This window comes from Chinchilla lanigera, unplaced genomic scaffold (assembly GCF_000276665.1).
Source record: "Chinchilla lanigera isolate Chin_1 unplaced genomic scaffold, ChiLan1.0 scaffold00015, whole genome shotgun sequence".
NCBI lineage: Eukaryota > Metazoa > Chordata > Mammalia > Rodentia > Chinchillidae > Chinchilla > Chinchilla lanigera.
Window position 1 is genome coordinate 12,879,126 of NW_004955416.1, and position 22,759 is coordinate 12,901,884.

Here is a 22,759-nt window from a genome sequence, read left to right on the forward strand (position 1 = left end):
AATGTATCAACCATTGTTATTCTCCTATTATCTTTTGAAATTTTATTTTATTTTTTTGGTCTATAAAATAAAGGTTTTTAAAAATGGAGACTGTATACATGCTTAAGCTCATTCTCCCTATACACAGTTTTATACCAATATGCTAGTAATTAGGATAACATGGTAGTATAAGAAATTCCAACGCATAAGTGAAAAAAAAAATCCTAACTTTTTTATGGTCATTTTAGTTGGAAACATAGTTTTAGGAGAAGAAACTCCAAAGTATCTTCAAGAAAACTAGAACAACCTTTAAGAAGGAACTGCAAAAATGAACCCTGTATTCTCATTTTACTTACTTTCCTGAAGGTTGTAACAGTGCTCCATCCTTGGTCCACGTGTACGTGACCTCGCTGGGGTTAACAAGGTCACAGAGGATATCAATGACCTCTGTCCTTTTTGTAATGTATACTGTGTTTCCAATCCTTGCATTGATTGTTTTATTGAATGAAACAGAAGGGGGCTGGCTTTGCCTCAGGAGAACAGGTCCTTTGGGTTTAAATGTCAGCCGGCCCGGACCTTTTACACTTGTGCTTTGGGGCACACTCCCTGTCTGGCCTCTGAATGGAGCAGAGGGTGGCAGCTCCTCCTGGATACCCCTCCACTGTGGGGGCGTCGGCTGCACCTTCACCAACGCCAACTCAGCCACCAGCTGATAAATCACCTGCGAGGCGAGATCTTCGCTCACCTCCCCGGCCTCCATGAGCTGGCTCATGCTTCTTATCAGCTCCTCAAACTGCACTGTATCCATACTGTAAGCTCCCTGCTTGATGGCTGCTTCAAACTGCTTATTCTTAAACTCCCAGGAGTTGGTGTTACCTGCAGGATTGCTGCAGTGGCCAAACAGAGCTCTCAAGAAAGGCTGGTTATTAATTTGACCATCAGGCAGATAAAGTTCATTTTTACTCCTCCACATCTGCCGCATTTTATGCCAAGTAGCTCCCAAGCTATTGGCCCCAGGGTGGTCCGTCCCAGGCTGTTCCTTCCCATGCTGTCTGAGGGCTGGGTGTGCAATAAGCCGGTTGTCTGTCCCAATTAGCTTGAGGACAACTGTGTCCTGTGCGGAGCCTGCGATGCACCGATACACACCAATGTCAGGGGCTGCGAGGCTGTGGATTTTTAGCGAGCCCGACTTAGTGATGCTGAGTCGTTTGGAGTTCTGCAGACATTGACTATCCTTCTCCCACCGGATCAGGGATCTCTGGAAGCGTCGCACTGGGCATTTAATGATCACAGAGGTGTTGGGAAGCAAGTAGGCTCTGCTACCAATGGTCAGGTTGATCCGCTTCTCCACCCTGGTCTGAATGTAGACTCTCTGCACACTGAGAATCTGAGGTCCTGGCTCAGCTACTTTTGTCTTTGTCTGAACTTTCATTTCTGCAAGAAAAAATAAAGATAAAAAGATGGAAAAGAAGTCTCAGGAATAAAAGGTTTTGGACAGTACTTTTCTAAGGATGACATAAGCATACAAATGTATCTCTTTTTACTCTTAAAACAATTGAGTGGTAAAACATGAACAACATTATATATGCATACATTGGAGTAACTGTCACAGCTGTATATTACTCTAGCAGCAATGACCGCAAGTTTGAATGAGTTGCATGAAAATATGTAAATTATTTTATAAAAACCCTGGTGTGGGGAGCCATGAGGTTACATGGCTTAACGAAACAGAAAGAATGGTTGCTTCTGCATGTGAGAAATATTTGTTCTATGCCAAGCTCATATGGTGGCCTTATAATTGCCCAGCTTCTGGATATAGGTTTCCCTCAGCAGAATGTTGGTCTACTATGTTGGGCCTCCACGATCTGGCAGGATGGCCTTCGGGAGCTAACCTAGCTTGGAGCCATGAGTACCCCATATCTCAAGGAGAAAGCAAGGGCATAATGTGAATGAATGCACTTGAAGGGTCTGAAAAGAGGGATGAAGTTGACCAACTGCAGAATATTAACCCCAATATGCCATTTCACCTAGCATGAGGGTCTGAGGAAGCAATGTCAAACTGTTATCAGAAAAGAAAAGGTAGTACGGGCACTTGGAACCCAGACACTTCTAAGTAGACATCTTTTCTCTGCCACTTGGACAGTCATTTAACCTCTCTGAGCATCAGTTTTCTGACCTATAAAGTGTGGATAATGCTAGTACTTTCACCAGAGGAATGTGGAAATTTAATCAGATTGTTTCTCTGAAATGTGCACAGCAACATATGCAAAATGAGCTCTCATGTATGATAACAGTGACCCTGGCCAGGTGACCATAGAAGGTCCAGACAAGAGGCAGCAGACAATCAGAGATGGAGCAACCTTCACTTCTTCCTGGGCACAGACTCTAGTTAATAGGCTGGGCCCAAAGAGGATGCACCTTAGATCCTGTATCCCCAGCAGCCATCTCCCTGATTCACTTATGGGAGAGGGCTTCCTGTATTCTGACATGATTCTGAGGGAATGAGCACTTCGACGTGTGTGCAGGGGTCTGGATCCTCTTTGACAGTGCATTTTGTTCCCCAGGCAGATAATGGGATGGGGTCTAGAAAGCTTGGAGGCATCAGTGAGTGGTAAGAGAGCCTGGATTCACACTGTAAGTATTGCTAGATTTAGAAGGTCCTAAAATGAAGCCTCCTTATCCTAAAGAACCTCACTCAGGGTTCCTCATGGTATAAACACTGGCAGGAACAGAATGGGAGAAAAGGCAGTGAGGTACACTTCGACGGCCTTCTTAGGCTCATGGCACTAAATACAGCACATTTGCTGGTACCCCGGTTTTCAAGAATAAATCCTAGAGTATTCCAGGTACATCATGCACCCTTTCCTCTCTGGCTGCCTGCCGAGGTTTAGAGGTTCAGAAAAGCAACAGACATAGACCCATACTTTCTTTGGGAGAGAAAGTAGCTGATGAAGGACAGGCATGATAAATTTACATGCTAATTTCATAAAGATGAAATTGGTAGTTCAGGCCTATGGACCTGAAGTTATATTACAAAGTTACAGTGATTAAACAGCACAGCAGTGGCCCAAAGTAGACATGAGGATCAGTGGAACAGAACAGATGTCTTGGCTACTTTTCTCTCATTGCTGAGACAAAATACCTGCCACCCAAAATGAAGGAAGATAAGATTTATTTAGCTTGCAGTTTGTGAAGCTGGTTCCAAGGCAGGGTAGCATGTGGCAGAGGCCAACACTTCATGGTGGCAGAAAACAGCAAAAGCAACAACACAAGGGGGACAGCAAGCCTCTTTTCCTTCCTTATAGTGTATGCTGATTAGCTGCCTACGCCCACACCACCTCTGTGCCCTCTTCTTCCACAAACTGAGGCTATTTACAAAGTAATAACCCTAGCTCCCTGCTGAATCCCTTAGTTGAACTTTTAAACTTCTCAAGCTGACACAGTGAACAACATCCTAGAGCCCTAAAGACACGTCCTTGTCACCCCAGAATGTAGAACTACTGAGTTACTTAGTTAAGCTTCTAGACTCAAGTTGACACAATGTATCTATCAATCATAACAATAGCAAATATAGAAAAAACCCCAAGCACATCCAGCTATCTGATTTTTGACAAAGGGACCAAAAACATAAGCTGGAAGAAAGACAGCCTCTTTAACAAATGGTGCTGGAAAAACTGGATATCCACATGCAGAAGATTGAATCTAGACCTATGTCACTCACCATGTACTAAACTAAAATCAAAATGGACCAAGGATCTAAATGTCAAAGCAGAAACACTTAACCTGCTGAAAGATAGGTAAAACTCTTGAAGACATAGGTGTAGGCAAGAACTTTCTGAATAGAACCCAAAATGAACAAAAAATAACTTCAAGAATAAAAAAATGGGATCACATCAGATTAAAAAGTTTCTTCACAGTAAAAGGGACAACCAACAGAGTGAAGAGACAACCAACAGCATGGGGGAAAATGTTGCCAGTGAACTGAAAAAATAGCCCCCCAAATGCAATACAAAATGGTAAATTGAAATGAATGGACACTTTCAGAAGTATAAATGGCTAATACATAACTGAAAAATGTTCAACATCTCAGACCATTAGAGAAATGCAAAGTAAAACCACATTTAGATTTCATCTTAGTGCAGAAGAATGCCTATCATCAAAAAATTTAAAAAAAAAAAAAAAACAAATGCTTGAGAGGCTGTGAGGGAAAACAAACCCCCTGCATTATTGGTGGAAATGTAAACTAGTAAAACCATTATGGAAATCAATATGGAGACTTCTCCAAAACCTAGAAGTAGAAATTCCACTTGGCCTAGCCATTCCTCTTCTAGGTATATTCCTAAAAGAGTTAAAGACATTTTACATTGAAACATAGTGTCTTAGTTACTATTCTCATTGCTGAGATGAAACACCAGACACCAAGTTAAAGGGGCTGGCTCCAAAGCAGGGCAGGATGGCAGTGAGACATCCCAGAGGAGAAACAGTCCATGGTATGGCAAGCAGAAAGCAGCGAGGAGGAGGAGCAGCAGCAGAGGCAGCAGCAGAAGCAGCAGCAGAAGCAGCAGCAGAAGCAAGCCTGCCTTTCTTTTTTATCCCATCCAGGGTAAAAATCTTTTGGATGGTGCCACCCAAACCCAGGGTGGGGCTTCCATTTTCAGTAAATCCATTCAGCCACACCCAAAACTAAGCAAATTCTCAAGTGTGGACTAATTTAGTATCACACACCCCGAATCCCAGTATCACATGCCCTAGATCTAGCCAACTCCAAAATGCCTCATCTATGAGTGCATGAAGCTTTGGGGAGACATCTAGATACAAGCCAGAACACATGGCTATCCATGTTTATAGCAGTACAATCCATAGGAGCTAAATATTGGAAGTGGCCTATATGTCCATCAAAAGATGAATGTATAAAGAAAGTGTGTTATTTGTGCACAGTGGAATAGTACTCTGCTATACAGGAGGAGATAAACTTGAGTCATTTGTAGAAACCTGGATGCACTTTGAGACCATGATGTTAGGCAAAATAAATCAGATGCACATGTTTAAATATCACATAGTTTCTCTTGTATGAGAAACCCAAAATATAAATAAAGGGCAGTATAAAAGAAATGTAATAGGGAGATACATCTTTTGCAAAAGGGAAGGGAACCAAGAGATGGAGGGAAGAGGGAGGGAGGAGATGAAAAAAGAACTAAGATGTGTTAGATACATGTACCAACTCCCCATGAGGAATGTGATCATTATGTACTCCAAACATGTACTAATAAAAAACTAAACATTAAAAAGATTCATAAAAAGTTGAACCCTCCCCCCCAACAATACAAAGTCAGACACTGCATCTATGTAACTGGATGATGTGTGGAGAGAGATGGTTTCAGAACAATTGCAGGTGAGGTCAAAGCCTGAACATGCCTGCTCTTACAGGATGGTGCAGAAGCCACATGCATGGCTCCAGGCTGGGGCTGATACAAGGCTGTTGTGATCCCACAATCCACCTCGATGCCCTAGGAATAACACAGAGATGGGTCCTAACCACCTTTAAGTCCACTAGTAGCCAGACGTCCCTCAGCTGAACCTAAAGCTTAAAGTTGATGGGACCCGTCTCCTTCCAAAGCAGGCTGTGGAGCCTGCAGATGGCACACAAGGCTTAGCCTTGGTGAAGAGCCTGCCCTGGTGGTCGGTCGAGCCACAGGAGAAACCTGACTGCCCAAGCATGGCCTCAGCTGGCCCCACTCCCAGCCCTGCCTCGGCAGCTTCCCATATTGGGGTTCAGAGCAATCCAGCTGGCAGGTGTGCTGGCAGGAACTAGATTCTGACCAAAGATAGAAACTCATGAACCCTGCTAGGATGCCAGGTTCTACAGTTTGGGCCAATTCCTCTATGGGATGCCTGTGAGTTCCTTCAGAGAAGTACCTGGGGTGTGGTTTCATTGGACCCAGTTTTGGGGCAAGAAACTGGTCTGACACAAGGTATTTATACCTGTAGTATCTCTCATTTGAGTAAGGCAAAGGACAAAGAGCACAATAAAGGATGCATAGAAGGAGACAGGGGATAGAGCTCTTGCAACCGGAAAGGGGTCCAGAGACAGAGCAAGGGGAGGAGCCAGGGTCATGGGAAACAAGTAGAATAAAAATATGTCATGTCCAGAAACCTAATAACCTCAATGAATATCATAATATGGGCTGAGATTAATAATACCAACAAGAATGAAAATGGGAAAAGAGATTTAGAGCACAAAGGAGGGAGGAAGGGAACGGGGATTTTAAAAAGAAGCTGTAATACGTACGTGTGCCCACTTCCCAAGATGATTGTAAATGGAATGTCCTGCAAACATGTACTAATAAAGAAAAAAAAGGAAGAAAGAAAGAAAAGAAACTGGTCTGTCTTGGGATACAGGAGACAGCCTCCTCCTGTCTATGGAAATGTCCCAACATGGTGACACTGATCAAGCCGGAGAGGGCAAGAGCACCACCCCCTGCAGAGAGTGGCCATGTTCCTGAACATCTTCCCAGAGGCCTTCCAGACTGTGCTACAGTGCCGACACATCCCTCCACCTCTCCTGCTGTGCCGGAATGAGAATGGCACAGTTTGGCTTTTCTAAAGAATGAAAGGCCTGTTCCTGCATGTCCTCCTTTGGGTCTTCATCCCAGCTCTCAGTGCCCAAGGCCATCCACAGAACTGGCCTCAGCTCCTCGTGTGCCCAGCCAGCCATACTCCTACTACTTCCTCCAGGACTGTAAGACTTTCTGCCATGCCAGGCTTCTCCCCAAGTCAGCTGACCCCCATCTCACCAGCCTTGGCTGTGGCTACTCCCAATGGGCTCTAGCTATGGCCAGTCTCCCACTTTCCTATCATACCTTTGGAAGCCCACCCTGGGAATCCAGCTCTCCACCTGCCTGTTGGCTGGTGCTGGTTCTCTCTCCTTCCATTAGGAATGAAGATCCTAAAGCTCTCCAGGAAAAGCCAGGGATGGCCCTGTGATAAATATCTCCCTCCTGCCCCATTATTCTTACCTGATTGTTCCCAAGTCTCTGGTATCCACGATCACTTGCTACATGAAGAAGTCGCTCCTCCCTAAACTTCTCTTAACATTTCTTGTTCTTTCTAACTGTTGCTGTTGCCAGTTCTACCCTGGGCCAGTGCTCAACAAGCTCTCTTCTTGCCCTGTGTCTTTCTGAATGATCCTGTAGTTTGAACTAACTCTTTTCGGTCAATGCCTCCCTATTTAGTCTGTCTATCCTGCACTGCTCTCCAGAGATATAGACCTAATTGGCCACTGCATATTAAAAACCTCTCCTGGGTACCTTAATTTTAAAATATTGTTATAATATGGGCTCGGGTATAGCTTAGTAGTGAAGTAACTGCCTAGCATGCCTGAAGCCCTGGGTTTGACCCAAAGTACTACATACATACATGCATACGTACATATAATAATCTAAACATATTGTCAGCCCCTCCCATCTCAAAGGTTCTCCTTTTGCTGTCTGTCCTAGGTAAGAGGCATCATCTTCTTCCAATTTCTCAAGCAGAAACTAGGGAACTAGTTAGATGAACTCACCAGCAACAGGGCTACTAGCGTTTGTCCCTAACTCTACATTCAATGACGTCCCAGGGCTAGACCAGAACCAAAGGTGGTGGCAGCATTCACACTATGGGGACCAGCAAACCACAGCAGAAGCGAGCTACCTTTCCCCTATCACCCCCCACTCCCAAATCTGTTTGATAAAAATTTAGAAACACACCACAGTCCCTGTCCTTTAGCATTCAATTCTACATAGGCATCCAGAACTGGGGTGCACATCTGAGTCACTGTCAGATTTCAAACATAGTTTCTGCCCATGATCTCTCACCTTGATGCTGCATGTTCCCTTGTAGTGCTATGGAATAGCTTGAGTTCCCTAAACGTACCACTTCATTTGATCCCCTACTTTTGCCCCAGGCTGCTCTTTTCCCCAAATACTCCTATATTCTTCCCACCAAGGGCCTGATGAATAGAAACTTATTTTCTCAGAAAATTTCATTAGGAATTTTTTCCTGCTGCCGCCCTTTGTTAAATGAATTGTTTGTTAAATGGTTGGGTGAGTAAAAGAAAAACCTTGGATGCTGCAGGAGGTGGCACCAGCCCAAGAAAGGTGCTGGTGAGGGTCCTATGCCTAGCCTAGCTTCTAAGGGCTGCAGGATGTCAGGCAGGGATGGGTATGACCAGAAACAGGTAGAAATGACAAGCCTAGAGGAAGAGCAATAGCAGGGCAGGCCAGATTCTACCGGGAAGTTCAGCATGTACTGTAGGTATAAGGCTGGGAGAACCACGGAAGAGGACCATACACTGACCACGGTGGAGATGGGACTAGAAAGCAGAAAGTGGGTGAGGCAGCCCTGGGAAGCGGCCAAGGCACGTTTTTCCTGGTATTTCAGTCTCATAATACATGCCTGGATGCCTCCTCTCTCACCGTCATGATCTCGGTACTTCTGGGAAAAAAAGGAATTCTTCACTAAAACTCAAGGATCCTTTTAAAATCAGGAATTATAATTTTAAAACTCTAAAACCCAACTCTACATATGTTACCATTTTTTTTTTTTTTTTTTTGCTTCAAGTGCCTGATTGGAAATTGAGATTACTGGAATTCTAATAGCAATCTGATTTAATGTCATTATCACCTTCCTCTGATTCCTATTAAATCTGATAGAGTTAGGGACATCTGATGCATTTGGAGAGAGTTCAGTTCTTTCAGATAGGAATTTTGGTGTCTGTATAGCAAATAAAACAAAACAAAACACCCAGAAGTACTGTGCACCTACCCTAAACAAGTTTATACTCTAAAAGGCCAGAAAATACAATGCGAGTTTCTCTATTACATTTTATCTTATTTTAAAGCTATAATAGGAATCAGAGGAAGGTGATAATGACATTAAAATACAAATATTCCTGAGTCTTCGTTATGTGCCTGGCTATAGGCGTTAATTCATAATTCTCATAACAGTCCTGGGAGGCAGGCACAATTACTATTTCCATCTCATACATGAAGAAACTGAAAGTCAAAGAGATTTAATAACTTTCCCAATGTCATTTCATTCCCAACTGGGATGAGGTACTAGAAGATGGAGGGTCTGAACTCAAGTGAGTTAGTTCACCCATGATATCGTAGGATCTTTTGGACACAATGCAACTCAGAAGGCTTCTTGAGGAAGGCATGGTGTCCTTTGCAAAGCGAATGTCAGTCGCTAGATAAGGCAGAGGACAGAATTCAAACCCAAGGACAAGTCTGGAGTGGGCTGTGAAAGGAATATCTGGGAAGAAGTAGCAGGGTGTAACCGGACGTCCGGCTTCTAGGGGGAGTGCAAGACATCTTGGACCCCTGCCTTGGACCCAAGGGCCAAAGGAAGAGCAGGAGAGATCAAAGAGGATGGGAGGAAGGTGGAAACCCAATGTGCTGAGTGGAATACACTTTCTAGAAGTGGAGCCTTGTAAGGGAATGATGGTCCCAGCACAATGGGGCTTGTTTCTCTTGCCTTCAGACCCTCTTCAGAATGAGGCCTGTTCCAGTCTGGGAAGAAGTGAGATGTGAAATGAAGAGGAGAGGAAAACAGGAAAGTTACATCACTGTAACCTTACAATGCCTAGAGGACTAGAAGACAAATTCACTCCAGGGAGAAAGGTCAGTGCAATACTTAAAAGTAGCTGCGGTGGGGAATTTCTAGGAATCTTAGGAAACAACATACTATTGCCTGGCTAAATTCAGATAATGTCTGTATAACATATGTGTCAGCAGTATGGTGATATAATTTCCTTTAGCAAATCCCAGTAGCTCATGCCAAGGAATCAAAAACTACAAACACAATCACTTGAAAAGTAAAAGCAGGGTTACAGATGAGCAGGAAACGAAGACAGCAGGTGACAGAAGGGCATGAAGACTGGCAGTGGGGCTGGCTGCACAGGGACTGGCGAATGCTTGTGGTGAGACAGGTTTCTAGGGTAAAAGCAGAAGGTAGAACCTGAGAACCCAGCGAGGTATTCTCCACATGAGCAGGTGAGGTGGGCCGGTTCCCTGTGCCTGTGACAAGGACATCTGAGGTGTCTCCATGCCATGGTGCTGCATCAGTAGGATCGATGGGACTGGGAGGTGGGGGTATCAGTGTTAGGATGTTGGTTGACCTGGAGGTTGGCAAGGGCTGGAGAGGAAGACCGGGCCTGGTAGTGTGTCCGGGAGAAGAGCACATAGAGGTCCTGCAAGTCTGCATGTGGTGACTTGGACATCTGAGGAGGGCATCTGAGTTCTATGTGCCCAAGATTACGGGGGGAAATGACCCAGAGACAACGGGCCCTGGAGGCTGGGGAGGCCCAGCTCACCATTCAGCTCTGTGCTATGCCCCAAGAGACTGGAGCACAGAGAGAGAGTGAGAGTGAGAAGCGGTCCTGCAAGGCCAAGCAAGGGCACCAGACGACAGTGATGCCCCAGCCAGTCTGCAGCCCAGGCAAGGCCAGCTGGAGGTGACTGGCCTCCTCCTGGGAGCACACATTCCAGTGTCTGGTCTGCATCCATGACCTACATGTTTGGCAGACTAAGGAACTGGGTGGGGTAGAGAAAAAGTATGGCTTTTTTTCTTTAAAACCTGTAATGTGACTCTGGTTTGCACGGTGCGCCATAATTTATAATTTTGTCCTGTACCACACTGCATGCCCTCAGAGCCATGCTGCATTCCCACATGTTATTCTGTGGTGATTTCAGAGGAAGCTGCCAGTATGACTTCAATTTCACTCTCCTCTCAGGTGGTTGGCAGTCTATTCGCAATGCTATGCAATCATCCATGATTAATAAAAATCCGATAGATAAGCAGATCAAACAAAACATGGCTGTGCGCCATTTGCCACAGACATTCTTGAATTCCAGGAGACTTCAAAACTTGGACTCTCAAGTTTCTGGAATCTCAAAATTTTGAAAATTTGTTTTCAAAGGACTCCCGGGAAAAAATGTTAATGCCATCCATGAATCAGCAAAGAGAGGCAGCTAAGAGCGTGGGTGCATGAATCAGACAAGCTTGCGGTCAAACAAGCCAAGGAGGCCAGTTGGCAATCCTCAGGCCTGAGGCTTGGATTCCTTGTCTCTAAATGGGGATGTCTGACTCGTAGAACTGCAGCGGGGGTAGAAGGGGACAGGCTATCTGAGAAAATGCATTGAGGAACTCCCCATAGTTAGTGCTCGATAAATGTGATTGCATTTTAGTTTACCTTAATGTTTTTATTATTTTGTTTGCAAGTTCTTCCAGGAAAACTGTCAAGTAACCAAGGAATTAGCAGTAACCCGAGGATGTGCACACACACGCATGCACACACTTAAAAGCAGTATTAAAATAAGAACTGTTTATTTCTAATTTGGTTCTTACCATAAGCAAGTTCAGGGGGGTACCTGAGGTACTGAATACTCTTTTACAGATGATACTGAATGTTGTTTTACAAATGAAGGAAAAGTGTAAACGCAAAGCGGAAGAGCACCTTGAAGCTCTCATTCCGTGTCCCTGTCCCACCTCCCCATTACCTCTCTGCTGCCTGATTCCCAATTGCTGGTACAACAGCCCTTAATTCATCTTTTGTGATCCTTTCACACAAAACATGCACACGCATGTGTAGATATGTATTGTCTCATGGACAATGAGGACACAGGTGAATGTTACATGCCATTAGCTTTGAATAGAGTGAAGCCGTGATATTAACTCTAGTCAGCTTACTATTTACAATTAATTGAAGAAGTATCTAAACTGCCGTTTTAAACCAAAGGTTTTTCATCTTTTCATTCTTGTTGGTTTTCAATTATCCTGAATAAAAATACTTTAATACTAAAAAAAGCTCTTCTGTTTCTAGTCCGTCAAATAAAAATACCTTATCAGAGAGTAAGCCAGAATTTCAGCTTAATATAGACAAGACACAATCATGAATTCTCAGTGGGAGAAGCTGTGGTGAAGCAGAGAATATAAATCCAGGCAAGAAAGCCTTGAAGATGCATCTGTAAAGTGGGCAGATATTTCCCAAAACTGCCTTCTTGGAGAGCTGTGCCTCAGTCTTGCACGTTCTATCACCTGTTGTGCAAAAGTCAGAGCTCTGGCCGATTTGCTTTGCTTGCAAATGAGAAATTAGCTGATGTACAGAAAATGAAGCTTGCTGGCTGGAACTCATGGAAGGGGCGCCTCTGGGCAGACATGGGCGTTGGGTACTTACCACACAAAGGTGCTTGGCAGGGTCTGACGAGAGGCAGCGCTGGGAGGCCCCTGCACATCGCCTCGCTGAGAGTGATGCGCCGGCCTTTGGCCGTCAGCCGCTGACACACCTGCTTCCTTCTCTGGAGCCCTACACCACAGCTGACTGAGCACTGCAGAGAGAGGTGGGTAAGGTCAGACAGAGTCCGTAGGACATCGCCAGCAGACGTGAGGCCTGCAATGGGAGAGCGCAGGGCCCACGCAGGGTGGTGCCTGAGCAAACCGCTTCCCCACCTTCAATGTCTTCCATGGTACAGAGATTCCCTTTCTCCTGTCAATTTCCTTGCATCCTTTTCCCTCCCCTTCCTTCCCTTTCTTATTCCTTTTCTTCATTGCCTTCTTTATTCCTGCTATTAGTAACAAGTTTACAGTAACTTATGGCTATGAGATTTGTTTTAGACATTGTAATTGACAGATCTGACTTATTTTTAGCTATTTATTTATGTATAGTAAAATAGTTTTGATTTTTCAAAAAAATAGATACACACTCATTACCGAGAATATAAGCCATGGAAATGTAGGAAGAGTCAACAGAATGCCCAGGATCTGAGCTTCATTGCTGTGCTCTACCAAACATTTGAGAAAGAACTAATACTGACTATTCTAAAATTATTCCAAAAAACTGAAGAGGAAATAATTCTTCCAAACATGTTCTAGGAGTCCAGCATTACACTGATGCCATCACCGTTCAAGAATACATTAAGAAAAAGAAAATGACAGGCCAGTATCTTTGGTGAACACAGATGCAAAAATCCTCAACAAAGTACTAGCAAGTCAAATCCAACAGTGTCTTAACAAAATTATTCACCATGATCAAGTAAGATTCATCCCAGAGGTGGAAGGATGATTCAACATATGCAAACCAATAAACACAATACACCACATCAACACAACAAAGGGCAGAAATTATATGCTCACTCAATAGATGCAGAAAAGGCATTAGATAAAATTCAACATCCCATCATGATAAAAATGCTAAAGAAATTAGGTATAGAGAGAACATACCACAACATAATAAAGGCCTTATATAATAAGGCAACAGCCCACATCACACTGAATAGGGCTAAGTTTTTTCTCTAAGATCTGAAACTAGTACTATTTAACATAGTACTGAAAGTCCCATCCAGGGCAAGTAAACATGAGAAAGAAATAATCCAAATTGGTAGCCAGGTGTGATGGGGCACACCTGTAATCACAGCACTTGGGAGGCTGAGACAGAAGGATCACTGTGAGTTTGAGGCCAGCATGGGCTATATAGTGAGCTCAAGGCCAGCCTGAACTACATAGTGAGACTCTGTCTTAAAAAAAAAAATCCAAATTGGAAAAGAAGAATTCCAAGTTCTCACTGTTTGCAGATGGCATGCTCTTATATGAAGAAAACAACAAAAATATATTATAACTAATTTGCAGGGAATACCTCAAAAGACATGTGAGAAAAGGGACTTCCAAAATTTCTTCAGAAAGTGGCAAGAACAATGGCATATGTGTGCTTGAGGTAAGGGGAGCATTTTGAGGGAGATTAAAGCCAATGTGTCTTTTACTACAATGAATTTTTAAAAATTTAAACATTAGTCATACATTTTGGTCACCATTTGTATACATGTACCAAGACATCATATGGTGTGTCCCTCTGTTATGTACAATTTTCATATTTTTATGTCAGTTAAAAATAAAATTAATAACATAAAAAATGTATAGAAAGGAAAGAACTATGGGCTGGGTGTAATCTGAGCACCTCCAGAAGGTCCATATGTAAAGACTTGGTCTCCCGGAAGGTGCTATGTACCTTTAAGAGGTGGGGCTTAGATGTAGGTCTTTAGGTCATTGGGGTGTGGCCTTAAAGGGACTGTGAGGCCCCACCCAGCCTTCTCCCAGCTTCCTGGACTCAGATGCCACCATTCCTGCCCATCTCCTGCTAGTGTCATCCAGTCTCCCCAGAACTGAGCTGACGCAGCCACCATGCTTCTGAACCCCCAAAACCTGTGAGCTAAGTACATTGTTCTCTTCATCTATTAATTTCCTGGGCTACTTCAAAGTAGCAATGTGAAGCTGACTAATATAGAAAGAGGTATCTGAGAACCACCCAAACTACTACCTATAAAATAACATAAATACTTGATAAGCACTCTGTGTCATGTAATTTTACTTTAAAACTTTAGTGCAATTTTATTAAGTATATTAAGGAAAAATTAAAGTAAAATGGAAGAAGTTGCTGAATGTCTTTTTTTTTTAACTATACTTAATTCCCAAAAGAACTCTAAAATTAAGTAAGTCTAAAGAAACCAACAAGAGATTTGGAGAGTGATGTTTAGTGACGTATTTTGACTTAAGAATATCTAGGGACCTTCTGCTGTGAAAGATGAAGAAAGCACACATAATGCATGGTCCAGTTCTTGTGTACAAATCCCCAGTTAGTTTTCATTACACTATCAGGTGATGTCAAGAGTTTTGCACTTGCCGGGCCTGGTGGCACACACCTGTAATCCCAGCACTCGGGAGGCTGAGGCAGGAGGATTGTCAAGGGTTTGAGACCAACCTGGGCTACAAAGTGAGCCCAAGGCCAGCCTGAACTGCATAGTGAGACCTTACCTCAAAAAGACCAAAAAAAAAAAAAATTTCTGCTCTTTACCTTCTGTTCCGAGCTATAATTTCTCATTGATCAATCTCCATTCTAGTCTTAGGTGAATTTATCACTTCCATCTTTTTTTTCTTTAACCAGGTCCATGTATTCCTGGATTCTCTATTTTGAATACTTTTACGTGCCCTCTTAACCCTAGAAGTGCATCAGAGCAGGGTCCCTATGCCCCTCTGTTCCCTTTCTATGCAAAGAGCAATACAGCAGTGAGAACAATCTCGGGCCATGCTGTCTTAGATTTTGCAAACTCTTACATACTTTATGCAGGCTGTCTTATTGGGTTGGATTTTCTTGGTCCTGGGTGTTTCTCGGCCCGGGGTGTGCCTGGATGACTTGCTAATAAAAGACTTTACTGGAAGACACCAATTTCTTTTATTTTATCTCTGAATATTTTTCTGTTCTGTTTGTTGTGTTCTTTGCAATGGATATCAGTTAAGCTTACACTTGATCTCCTTTGTCTGTCCTCATACCCATCACTGACTCCAGCAACTGGTTTTATATCTTTGCTCTTTTCCATATCATTCTGGATGACTTATTCTAGCCTGTGTACTAGACCTCCATTTTCAGTGGTTTTCTTTCTATGGTTGTTGTTGCTTGTAAATTCTGTCTGCCAATTTTACATCTTGCTTTTTCCCCTGACTGTTCTCATTGCTTTTCATATCCTTCTATTGTTTTATAATCTCTGTCTCTCTTAATTTTTTCCCCATGGTACTGGGCATTGAACTGAGAACTTTTGCACTGTGTTATATTGCCAGCCAATATTTTTTTATTTTGGAGGCAGTTTCACTAAGTTGCTCACGTTTCCAGACCGGGCTCCAGCTTGTGATTCTCCTGCCTCAGCCTCCCAGTGTTCTGGGATTACAGGTGTGCAACCCTATGCTTAACTCACCTGCTTTTAAGCCCCATGCCCCTAGACATTATGATTATGACTTCTTGGAAAAACATGGGATCTATTTGTTGGAATTCTTCTCAGAGGAATACCTTTGTTATGTTATTTGCATGACTCCTGCTTTAGGATCCTCCTCCTGCTCTAACTTCCTCCCTTACTTTGATTTCCTCATGCACAGGTTCTCTGTAATAGAAAGTTTCCCCCACCCCCAGCCAATATATTTCAGTTTCTTAGTTTCCCTGGTAACAGTTCCTGCTCCAGTTCCAGTTGCTTCTGTCACTTAGAAACAGCTGGTCACTGTGATGCATAGCTGGTCACTGTGATGCACATTGTAAAAATCAGTCCCCAACTGACAAGCCATTCTGCCTCTGTTCTTCCTGCTGGCTTGTTTCATATAAGCCCTGGGCCACCACAGATCAGGGCCTGATATTCAGGGAATGATCCTGATCAATACCCATCAACATAAATAAATCTGCCTGGAACTCGTGAGTGTCATGTTGGTGTTCCGACCTGCTGTTGCATCTCTACTGCCCTAAATGCAACTCTGTGACTAATACCAACCTGGGCAGTGAAGAGAGCAGTGTACATCAGTCTGTTGTCTTCAGTACTCCATCACCAAGCCTTTCATATCCTTTACCCACAATTCTCTTTGGATTTTCGCATTTGAATGGAAGGTACGACTAAACAAAGAGGCTTTAACTAGCAGGCTGACTGTAATAGTTCAGCAATTGCTGCCTCCCCTTCCTGCACACCAGTTCATCTCAGCAAGGAGGAATAAAAAATATGGCTCCTGCTTCAGCCCTACCTCACCCTGCAGCCCTGCTCAGATGGTGTCTGTTGTTTCATGGGAAGCTCATGGTCCTCAGCCTAAAGTCTCTGTGATCAAAGAACTATTGAACAGGCCTTTCAGGACTACCACACTCACTCCCAGGGCAATCAACAACCCACTTGGTGCGGGAGGAAATACTTGTCAGCGCTCAACCTTGCCTCTCATTTCAGTCCAGATTTTATGGATTTTGGCAGGTGTGTTTCATAATTTACAGTTTGGGATTGTGGCCATTTCATTGTTCACTGAAGACAGAGTGTTCCCTCCTTCTCATTCTCTTTGTGGGTTTTTGTTGGGTTTCAAAGGAGGGGAATGGAATTTTTAAAAATGCCTTTATTGTCATGTTTCACGCAAAGCCCTAATTATTATTATTTTTCTGTGCAGAGAGAAGCTTTTTGTAGGTTTTAAATGACAATTTTAAAATGCCCATTTACCAAATTATCATTTTTTTTAGTGATCAAATGATCATGTAAGTTTCCCACATAATAAAATTCAATGTCAACTTTCTACAAAACTACCACCATGCCACTTATGTTCACATAGCAGTGGTTAAACAAGCTGTCAAACACTGCACATAAGACATTTTTAATGATACGAATTTGACATGACTTTTTCCCTCATTATAAGTGGTAGGATCATTTTCTGAATGGGTTCTGTGTGACTCTGTGTCTGTTAGGTTCGAAGGAAGAGTGCCAGAAGACAACATTTACAGAGCGGGGGGCCTTTAATGATCGCCTCCTCTAATTAACTCCCACAAATATCAGTCTTTTATCAGCATTTGCCACAAAGCAGCATACTAGGCCAAAGCTTCGCCTATGGTTTCTTCACGGACACCTAATAGATTCCTTAGGAAGAGGCTGTGTAAATGACAAACCCAAGCTTCTTGCATCATTGCAACTGTTTGTCTATGGTCCTTAAACCTGCAAATCAGTTTGGCAGGATATAGATTCCATGGGTCACATTCCCTCTATTGCAGTATATTAATTATATTGCCCGCTGCTCTTTCCCAGTATGAAGTTGTATTGTCAAGGAGTCTGGCGCCAGTATGAGTTTCTTTCCCTAATAAGTGAATTAATTCTGCTGCTTATATTTTTTTTTCTTTCTTTCTTTATTTTGGTAGCGGTAATTGAACTCATGACCTCAGGCAAGTGCTTATGCTGCTGAGCTACTTCCCCAGCCCTTTCTTTATTTTTAAATGCCAGTAGTTTTACTAGAATTTGTCTCAATAGTACTCACTTGAGGTCAATTTTTCCAGGCATATGGAATGCTCTTTCAATCTGGCAATTTAAGGTTTTTATTTATAGTTTTGTTCTCTCATATTACCTTAGCAGTTTTCTTTTCTTGGGACACAATATTCACTGGATTTTCTCTCACTGTCTTTTATATCTATTATTTTCACCTCCATCCTCACTATTTCTCTTAGGTTCTCCCCACCTCCCTCTTTTCTTTTATTTCTCCTATTACATTCTCTGTGTCTAGGCATTTGGGGTTCCTTCTAGTTTAGTCTCCATTCTGAAAATTTTTTCCTTCATTTTCTAATTCTTTCCTCTATCCTCTTCTTTTCACATCCTCTTGTTATTTATTCACCTCATTTCTCAGACTTTATATTTCTGATTTATCTCTGTGGTTTTCCTAGTTTCTTTTAGCTCAGATTGTAATATTAAGTAACATTTTCATCAGTCTCAAGGTCAAATTTTCATTATTTTTCTGTGTTATTGGCACTTTTATCTTATAGTATCTTTGTAAAGGGTTTGCTGCTGCATCTATATAAGTGATATAGATTGCTTTCTGCGCTTTTAGCAAAGCAGAGTGTGGGGCTGGAGTGTTTTGGGGGTAGCTCTCTTATCTTCATTGTCCAGGGCTTCTTCCTCTGGTCTTTCCTATTAAAAAGAAGCATTGAACAATTTGGCCACTGTCTTAGTTACTTTTCTCATTGCTGGGACAAAATACTCAACATCCACAAGTTAAGGGCAGAAAGGTTTATTTAGCTCATGTAGAAGTTTCAGTCCATAATCGGCTGGCTCCAAGGCAGGGCAGCATCACAGAGGAGAAACAGTCCATGGCAGGCAGAAGACAGCAAGAGCAAGCAAGTGGGCAACCACAGCTCTTTCTATCCCTTATATCTTATCTAGGCTACTCAGGGCAGGTAGAACTCAACCCTTAATTCTAGGGCTCTTGATCCTAGCATGGCAGTGTTAAGCAATCATACATTCTAGATCCAGCCACCTCTGAAAAACCCCACCTATAACTATGTGAGGCTTTGGGGGTATATCTAGACACAAACCATAACAGCTGTGAGAACTGCATGCTCTTGACTCCGAACCCCAAAGCACTGATCATTCCCTTTCCACTCCCCAGTATGGATTGCACTTCTGGCCACTCCACTTGGGGACTTCTGGAGGCCTCAGAGCTGTGAGCTCTCTGATTCTCCCTGTCTCCTCGAGGCCCTTCAATGGGTCTGTGTGACTGCTCCTGCCCTCCTCACCCTCTGGTATCCAGGGTCTTCTCACAGGTTCAGTGATTAGTCTGAGATCTACTGGGTCAGGGTTCTATTCCAAGTGGGATCACTTCCTTGTGGTGGTATTAATTGTTGATTTCTTGGTCCCGCATCTTTTTTTTTTTTTTTTAAATCTCTCCCTAGCTGCTAACTTTGTGGTTTCTGCAGTATCCATGATTGTGTGTGGTTTCCCAGAATGCTGTGATTAAGGACTGCATATAACAGGAGTGCATGCACACCCATATTTTACCAGTGCAATTCACAATAGTTAAGCTGTGGAAACAGCCTACATGCCCATCAACAGATGAATGGATAAAGCAAAGGGGCCATCTGAGTATTTACAGAATGGAATATTACTCTGCCATAATAAAGAATGAGATCATGTCATTTGCAGGAAGTGAGTGGAACTAGAATCCATCAAGGTAAGTGAAATTAGTCAGATTTTGAAACTTAAATATCATATGTTTTCTCTTATATGTGAAACCCTAAAACCAGATACATAGATAATTAAGATAAAGAAGAGAGGACAGAAAGGAGGTAGACACTTGTGGAGACACAGAAAGGGACAGGCAGGGAGGGAGGGGACAAGGAGAGAGGAACAATGGGACTGAACTGATTAAAATGCTCTGAATGCAGGAACCAACCTCCCTAAACAACCACCATCAAGTAACACTCACAAGCACTGATAAAATACCACTAAGACAGAACAAAAGAAAAGTTTTTAGAATAAACCTTGAGAACCAGAATTTTTTTATTCACAGAAGGAATATCTGAACAAAGAATTAATACATTTGGATCAAAGATCTCAGACAAAATCCAAACTAATGCTACAGGATTTTCGATTGATAGAATGGACCTGCATCCAGATATATTTCCTGGTCCCATCAAACACCAGTTATGAAGACAGAGATTAAAAAATGTTTGAGAGAAGTGCAATTAAGCTTTAGAGTTTGTTTTTAAAAAAAAAAGTCCAGAGAGTGTAACTTCTTGAGGGCTTTCCTTCTAAGCACTGCTAATGGGCTCAAACTGTTTCATCAACAAGATTGTGTGTGTGTGTGTGTGGTGTGTGTGTGTGCACAAGATGAGAGAGAGAGAGAGAGAGAGAGAGAGAGAGAGAGAAAGAGAGAGAACTAGCCCTTCTATGCACTTGACAGTATTTGCAGGAAGTGAGTGCGGTGTAAATTAATTTCTGTGGTGTAAGTACTTTTATCACAACTGACTTCAAGCTATCAATTCATTGTCACTTTGCATAAGATGAGAAAATTTATACTTGGTTCTCACAAGTCAGTATGAACTGGCTCCAAAACAAGCTGTCTTCACAAATCATAACTAGTATATCTATTGAAAACTGGAATGCTGTATTTGCAAATGTATGTGTCCCAGACATGTTCTCTGTAAAACTTCTCATTTATAGAGACCTTTTCCTTCTTTACTTAAAATATTAATATATTTCAAGAACTGAAGCATGGGAAGGCATAGGCCCCTGGACACAGGAAGTGAAGAAGTCAGGTATTATCACAAGATGGTGTAACTGCCGCAGTGACAGGGAGTGGGGAATGGGCTGGGACGGGGTGAAGAGGTTGTCCCTTGCTTTCCCAAAATGACAGTACATTTATTCTACATGTAGAGCTGAGGATGAGGTGTTGGACAAAAGATTACAGTCTGTTCCTAGAGATGGAGAGTCATCTGTAAGAGTTAGGGAAGCAGTGACTCTTTCCTCAGCTACAGAAGGAAGTGCAGCAATGGAGATTAAAAGCTCAAATAGTGAGCTTTTTCGAAAGTTGGAAAAGGACAAATCAATAGGCAAGATGCAGTTAGGTATGTAAGAGAAAATCCCGTACACCCAGAAACATCACGAAGGAGAAAGATGAAAGTAGACGAAACAGTCCAAAGCTCTGTCAAAGCACAGAGAACAAAGGGCAGAAGGCTCCAGTCTTGGGATGAGGGCACGGAACAGGCCTTGGGGGGTATGGGTCATAGATGTGCACCACGGAGGAAGATGAATCAATGCTTCCTTCTTAAACCTTGGAAAGCTGTGTAAGAACTCAAGGCTCCTTTCCACACAAGTCTCTGGTCCAGATCTAAGGCACCAAGGCAAACTAATGAGCCAATGGATGGACAAAGCTCCAGCACACCATGAATGCAGCCAATGTAGGGGTGGGGACTGTTCCAGCTGCACGCCAGCGGGCCAGCCAGCCTGGCACGCCGAAGAATGGAAATTCTGGTGTGGCTTCTCGGCCCTTCCGTGTCTAGGGGTAGTGGCCAGTCCCCATATGGAAGAGCTTTATCCAGAACCACAAGATGGACGGCTGCCCCTAAATGAGCCATCCCATGGCACATAGAGTAGTTTGGCAGGAAGCTTTTGGGAAGGGTGGCAATTTAGTGCCAGAGTCTCTGCCAAAACAAAGCAACCCAGAAATGAAAGGAAATTTCAGCAAGCAGGAGAAAAGCTGAACTCAGGAGGAAACTCAAACTACTATGTACCAGGTCGTAAGCCTGGCTGGACCCAGGTCCAGACATGGCAGTCAGTGCCTCGGGCTGAGGTTGGCTCTGCCTTGCTTCACGTGTGTGTGTGTTTCCTGTTCCTCCCAGGCTGGGGTTTCTTGGCGGCGTGGCCTCGGCAGTGAGTGCAGGGGTCTTGACTGACCACCTGGTATAGAAGCGCTCACTCTGTGCCTTCAGGAACCAACTTTCTCAGGTCCAACTCAGATCACGCGGGTAACCTCCTCTTTCATTTTCTTCTCTTGTTTCTCCCAGGAAAATCCCTCCAAATAAGTGATTTTCCTCTCTTGTGTTAGAGGGCCAAGTTTTTCCAAAAATCACCACTTCAGCACCGCTTTGCATTTTCTATGACTTTGCAAAGACTCTTAAGGGAGTGTATTTATTAGCTCAGAGCTCTGTAGGGCCCAAGGACCTGTCAGCAACCTCTTGGCCTCAACAATACTACAGGACAGATAGAAAGACTTTTGGTTTGCTCAGGAAGTAGCACTACATTGAAATACAATAAAAAGTAAGGTAACTGCAAGTTAAAGGTGGGAAATGGTCTGTGATTTTAGGGAGTAGAAGACTTACAGAAGAGGGAAGGCAGCTGAGAGCTAGAGTGTGGATTTGGTTTTTGTTTTTGTTTGTTTTTCTTCTGGTACCAGGAATTGAACTCACGACGCTGAGTTTGCCAGGCAGGCACTGTGCTGCTGAGCTAAATCCCTGGCTCCTAGAGCATGGATTTGGGATCACAGACATGAACACAAGTGTGTGTATGGTGCTGTGACATCAGTCACACATAACTAGCAGCTGCAGGTCCCGTTACTGGCTCAGATAATGGGCTAGAGAGGAAAGCAGCAATGTTATCTCCTCTCCCCACTGTAAAAGGCCAGAGCAAAGTTTATTCCGCCAGACATGATAGAACTGTGAAGATCTGTTTGTTCTTAGTGGAAATAAGGCAGGAGAGATGGAGAGTGGGTATTTCCGAGCACAACAGTGGCTCTAGCAGCTCCTTGGGGCACCCAGGAGGAAGGTGCCTGGCTTCTCACCCTCTCCTTCCTTGTCTGGCCTCTCCTGAGTCAGGACAGTACTTGCTCTAGGATGTCATCATCCAGGGCCATTTCTGCCTCAGACACATTGGAGAGCTGAGCAGTCTGAACAGACACGGGGCAAGCAGTGAAAGACTTCTCAAACTTAGTG

The 22,759-nt window shown here is 43.3% G+C and overlaps 1 protein-coding gene across 4 annotated transcripts in view; it reads right to left on the bottom strand.

Moving 5' to 3' along the window:
* The window catches only part of Adamtsl3 (ADAMTS-like 3), a 314,808-nt gene that overhangs the window by 60,973 nt on the left and 231,076 nt on the right, over positions 1 to 22,759 (bottom strand). For 3 of the 4 annotated variants that reach the window (XM_013512536.1, XM_013512537.1, XM_013512535.1), the window contains exons 20-21: positions 12,192 to 12,344; positions 336 to 1,414 (exon numbers count right to left, since the gene is read on the bottom strand). In XM_013512536.1, coding sequence (XP_013367990.1) covers positions 336 to 1,414; positions 12,192 to 12,344 — 1,232 coding nt within the window. The remainder of the gene's footprint in view (positions 1 to 335; positions 1,415 to 12,191; positions 12,345 to 22,759) is intronic. The other variant, XM_005381454.2, reaches the window with a different exon arrangement.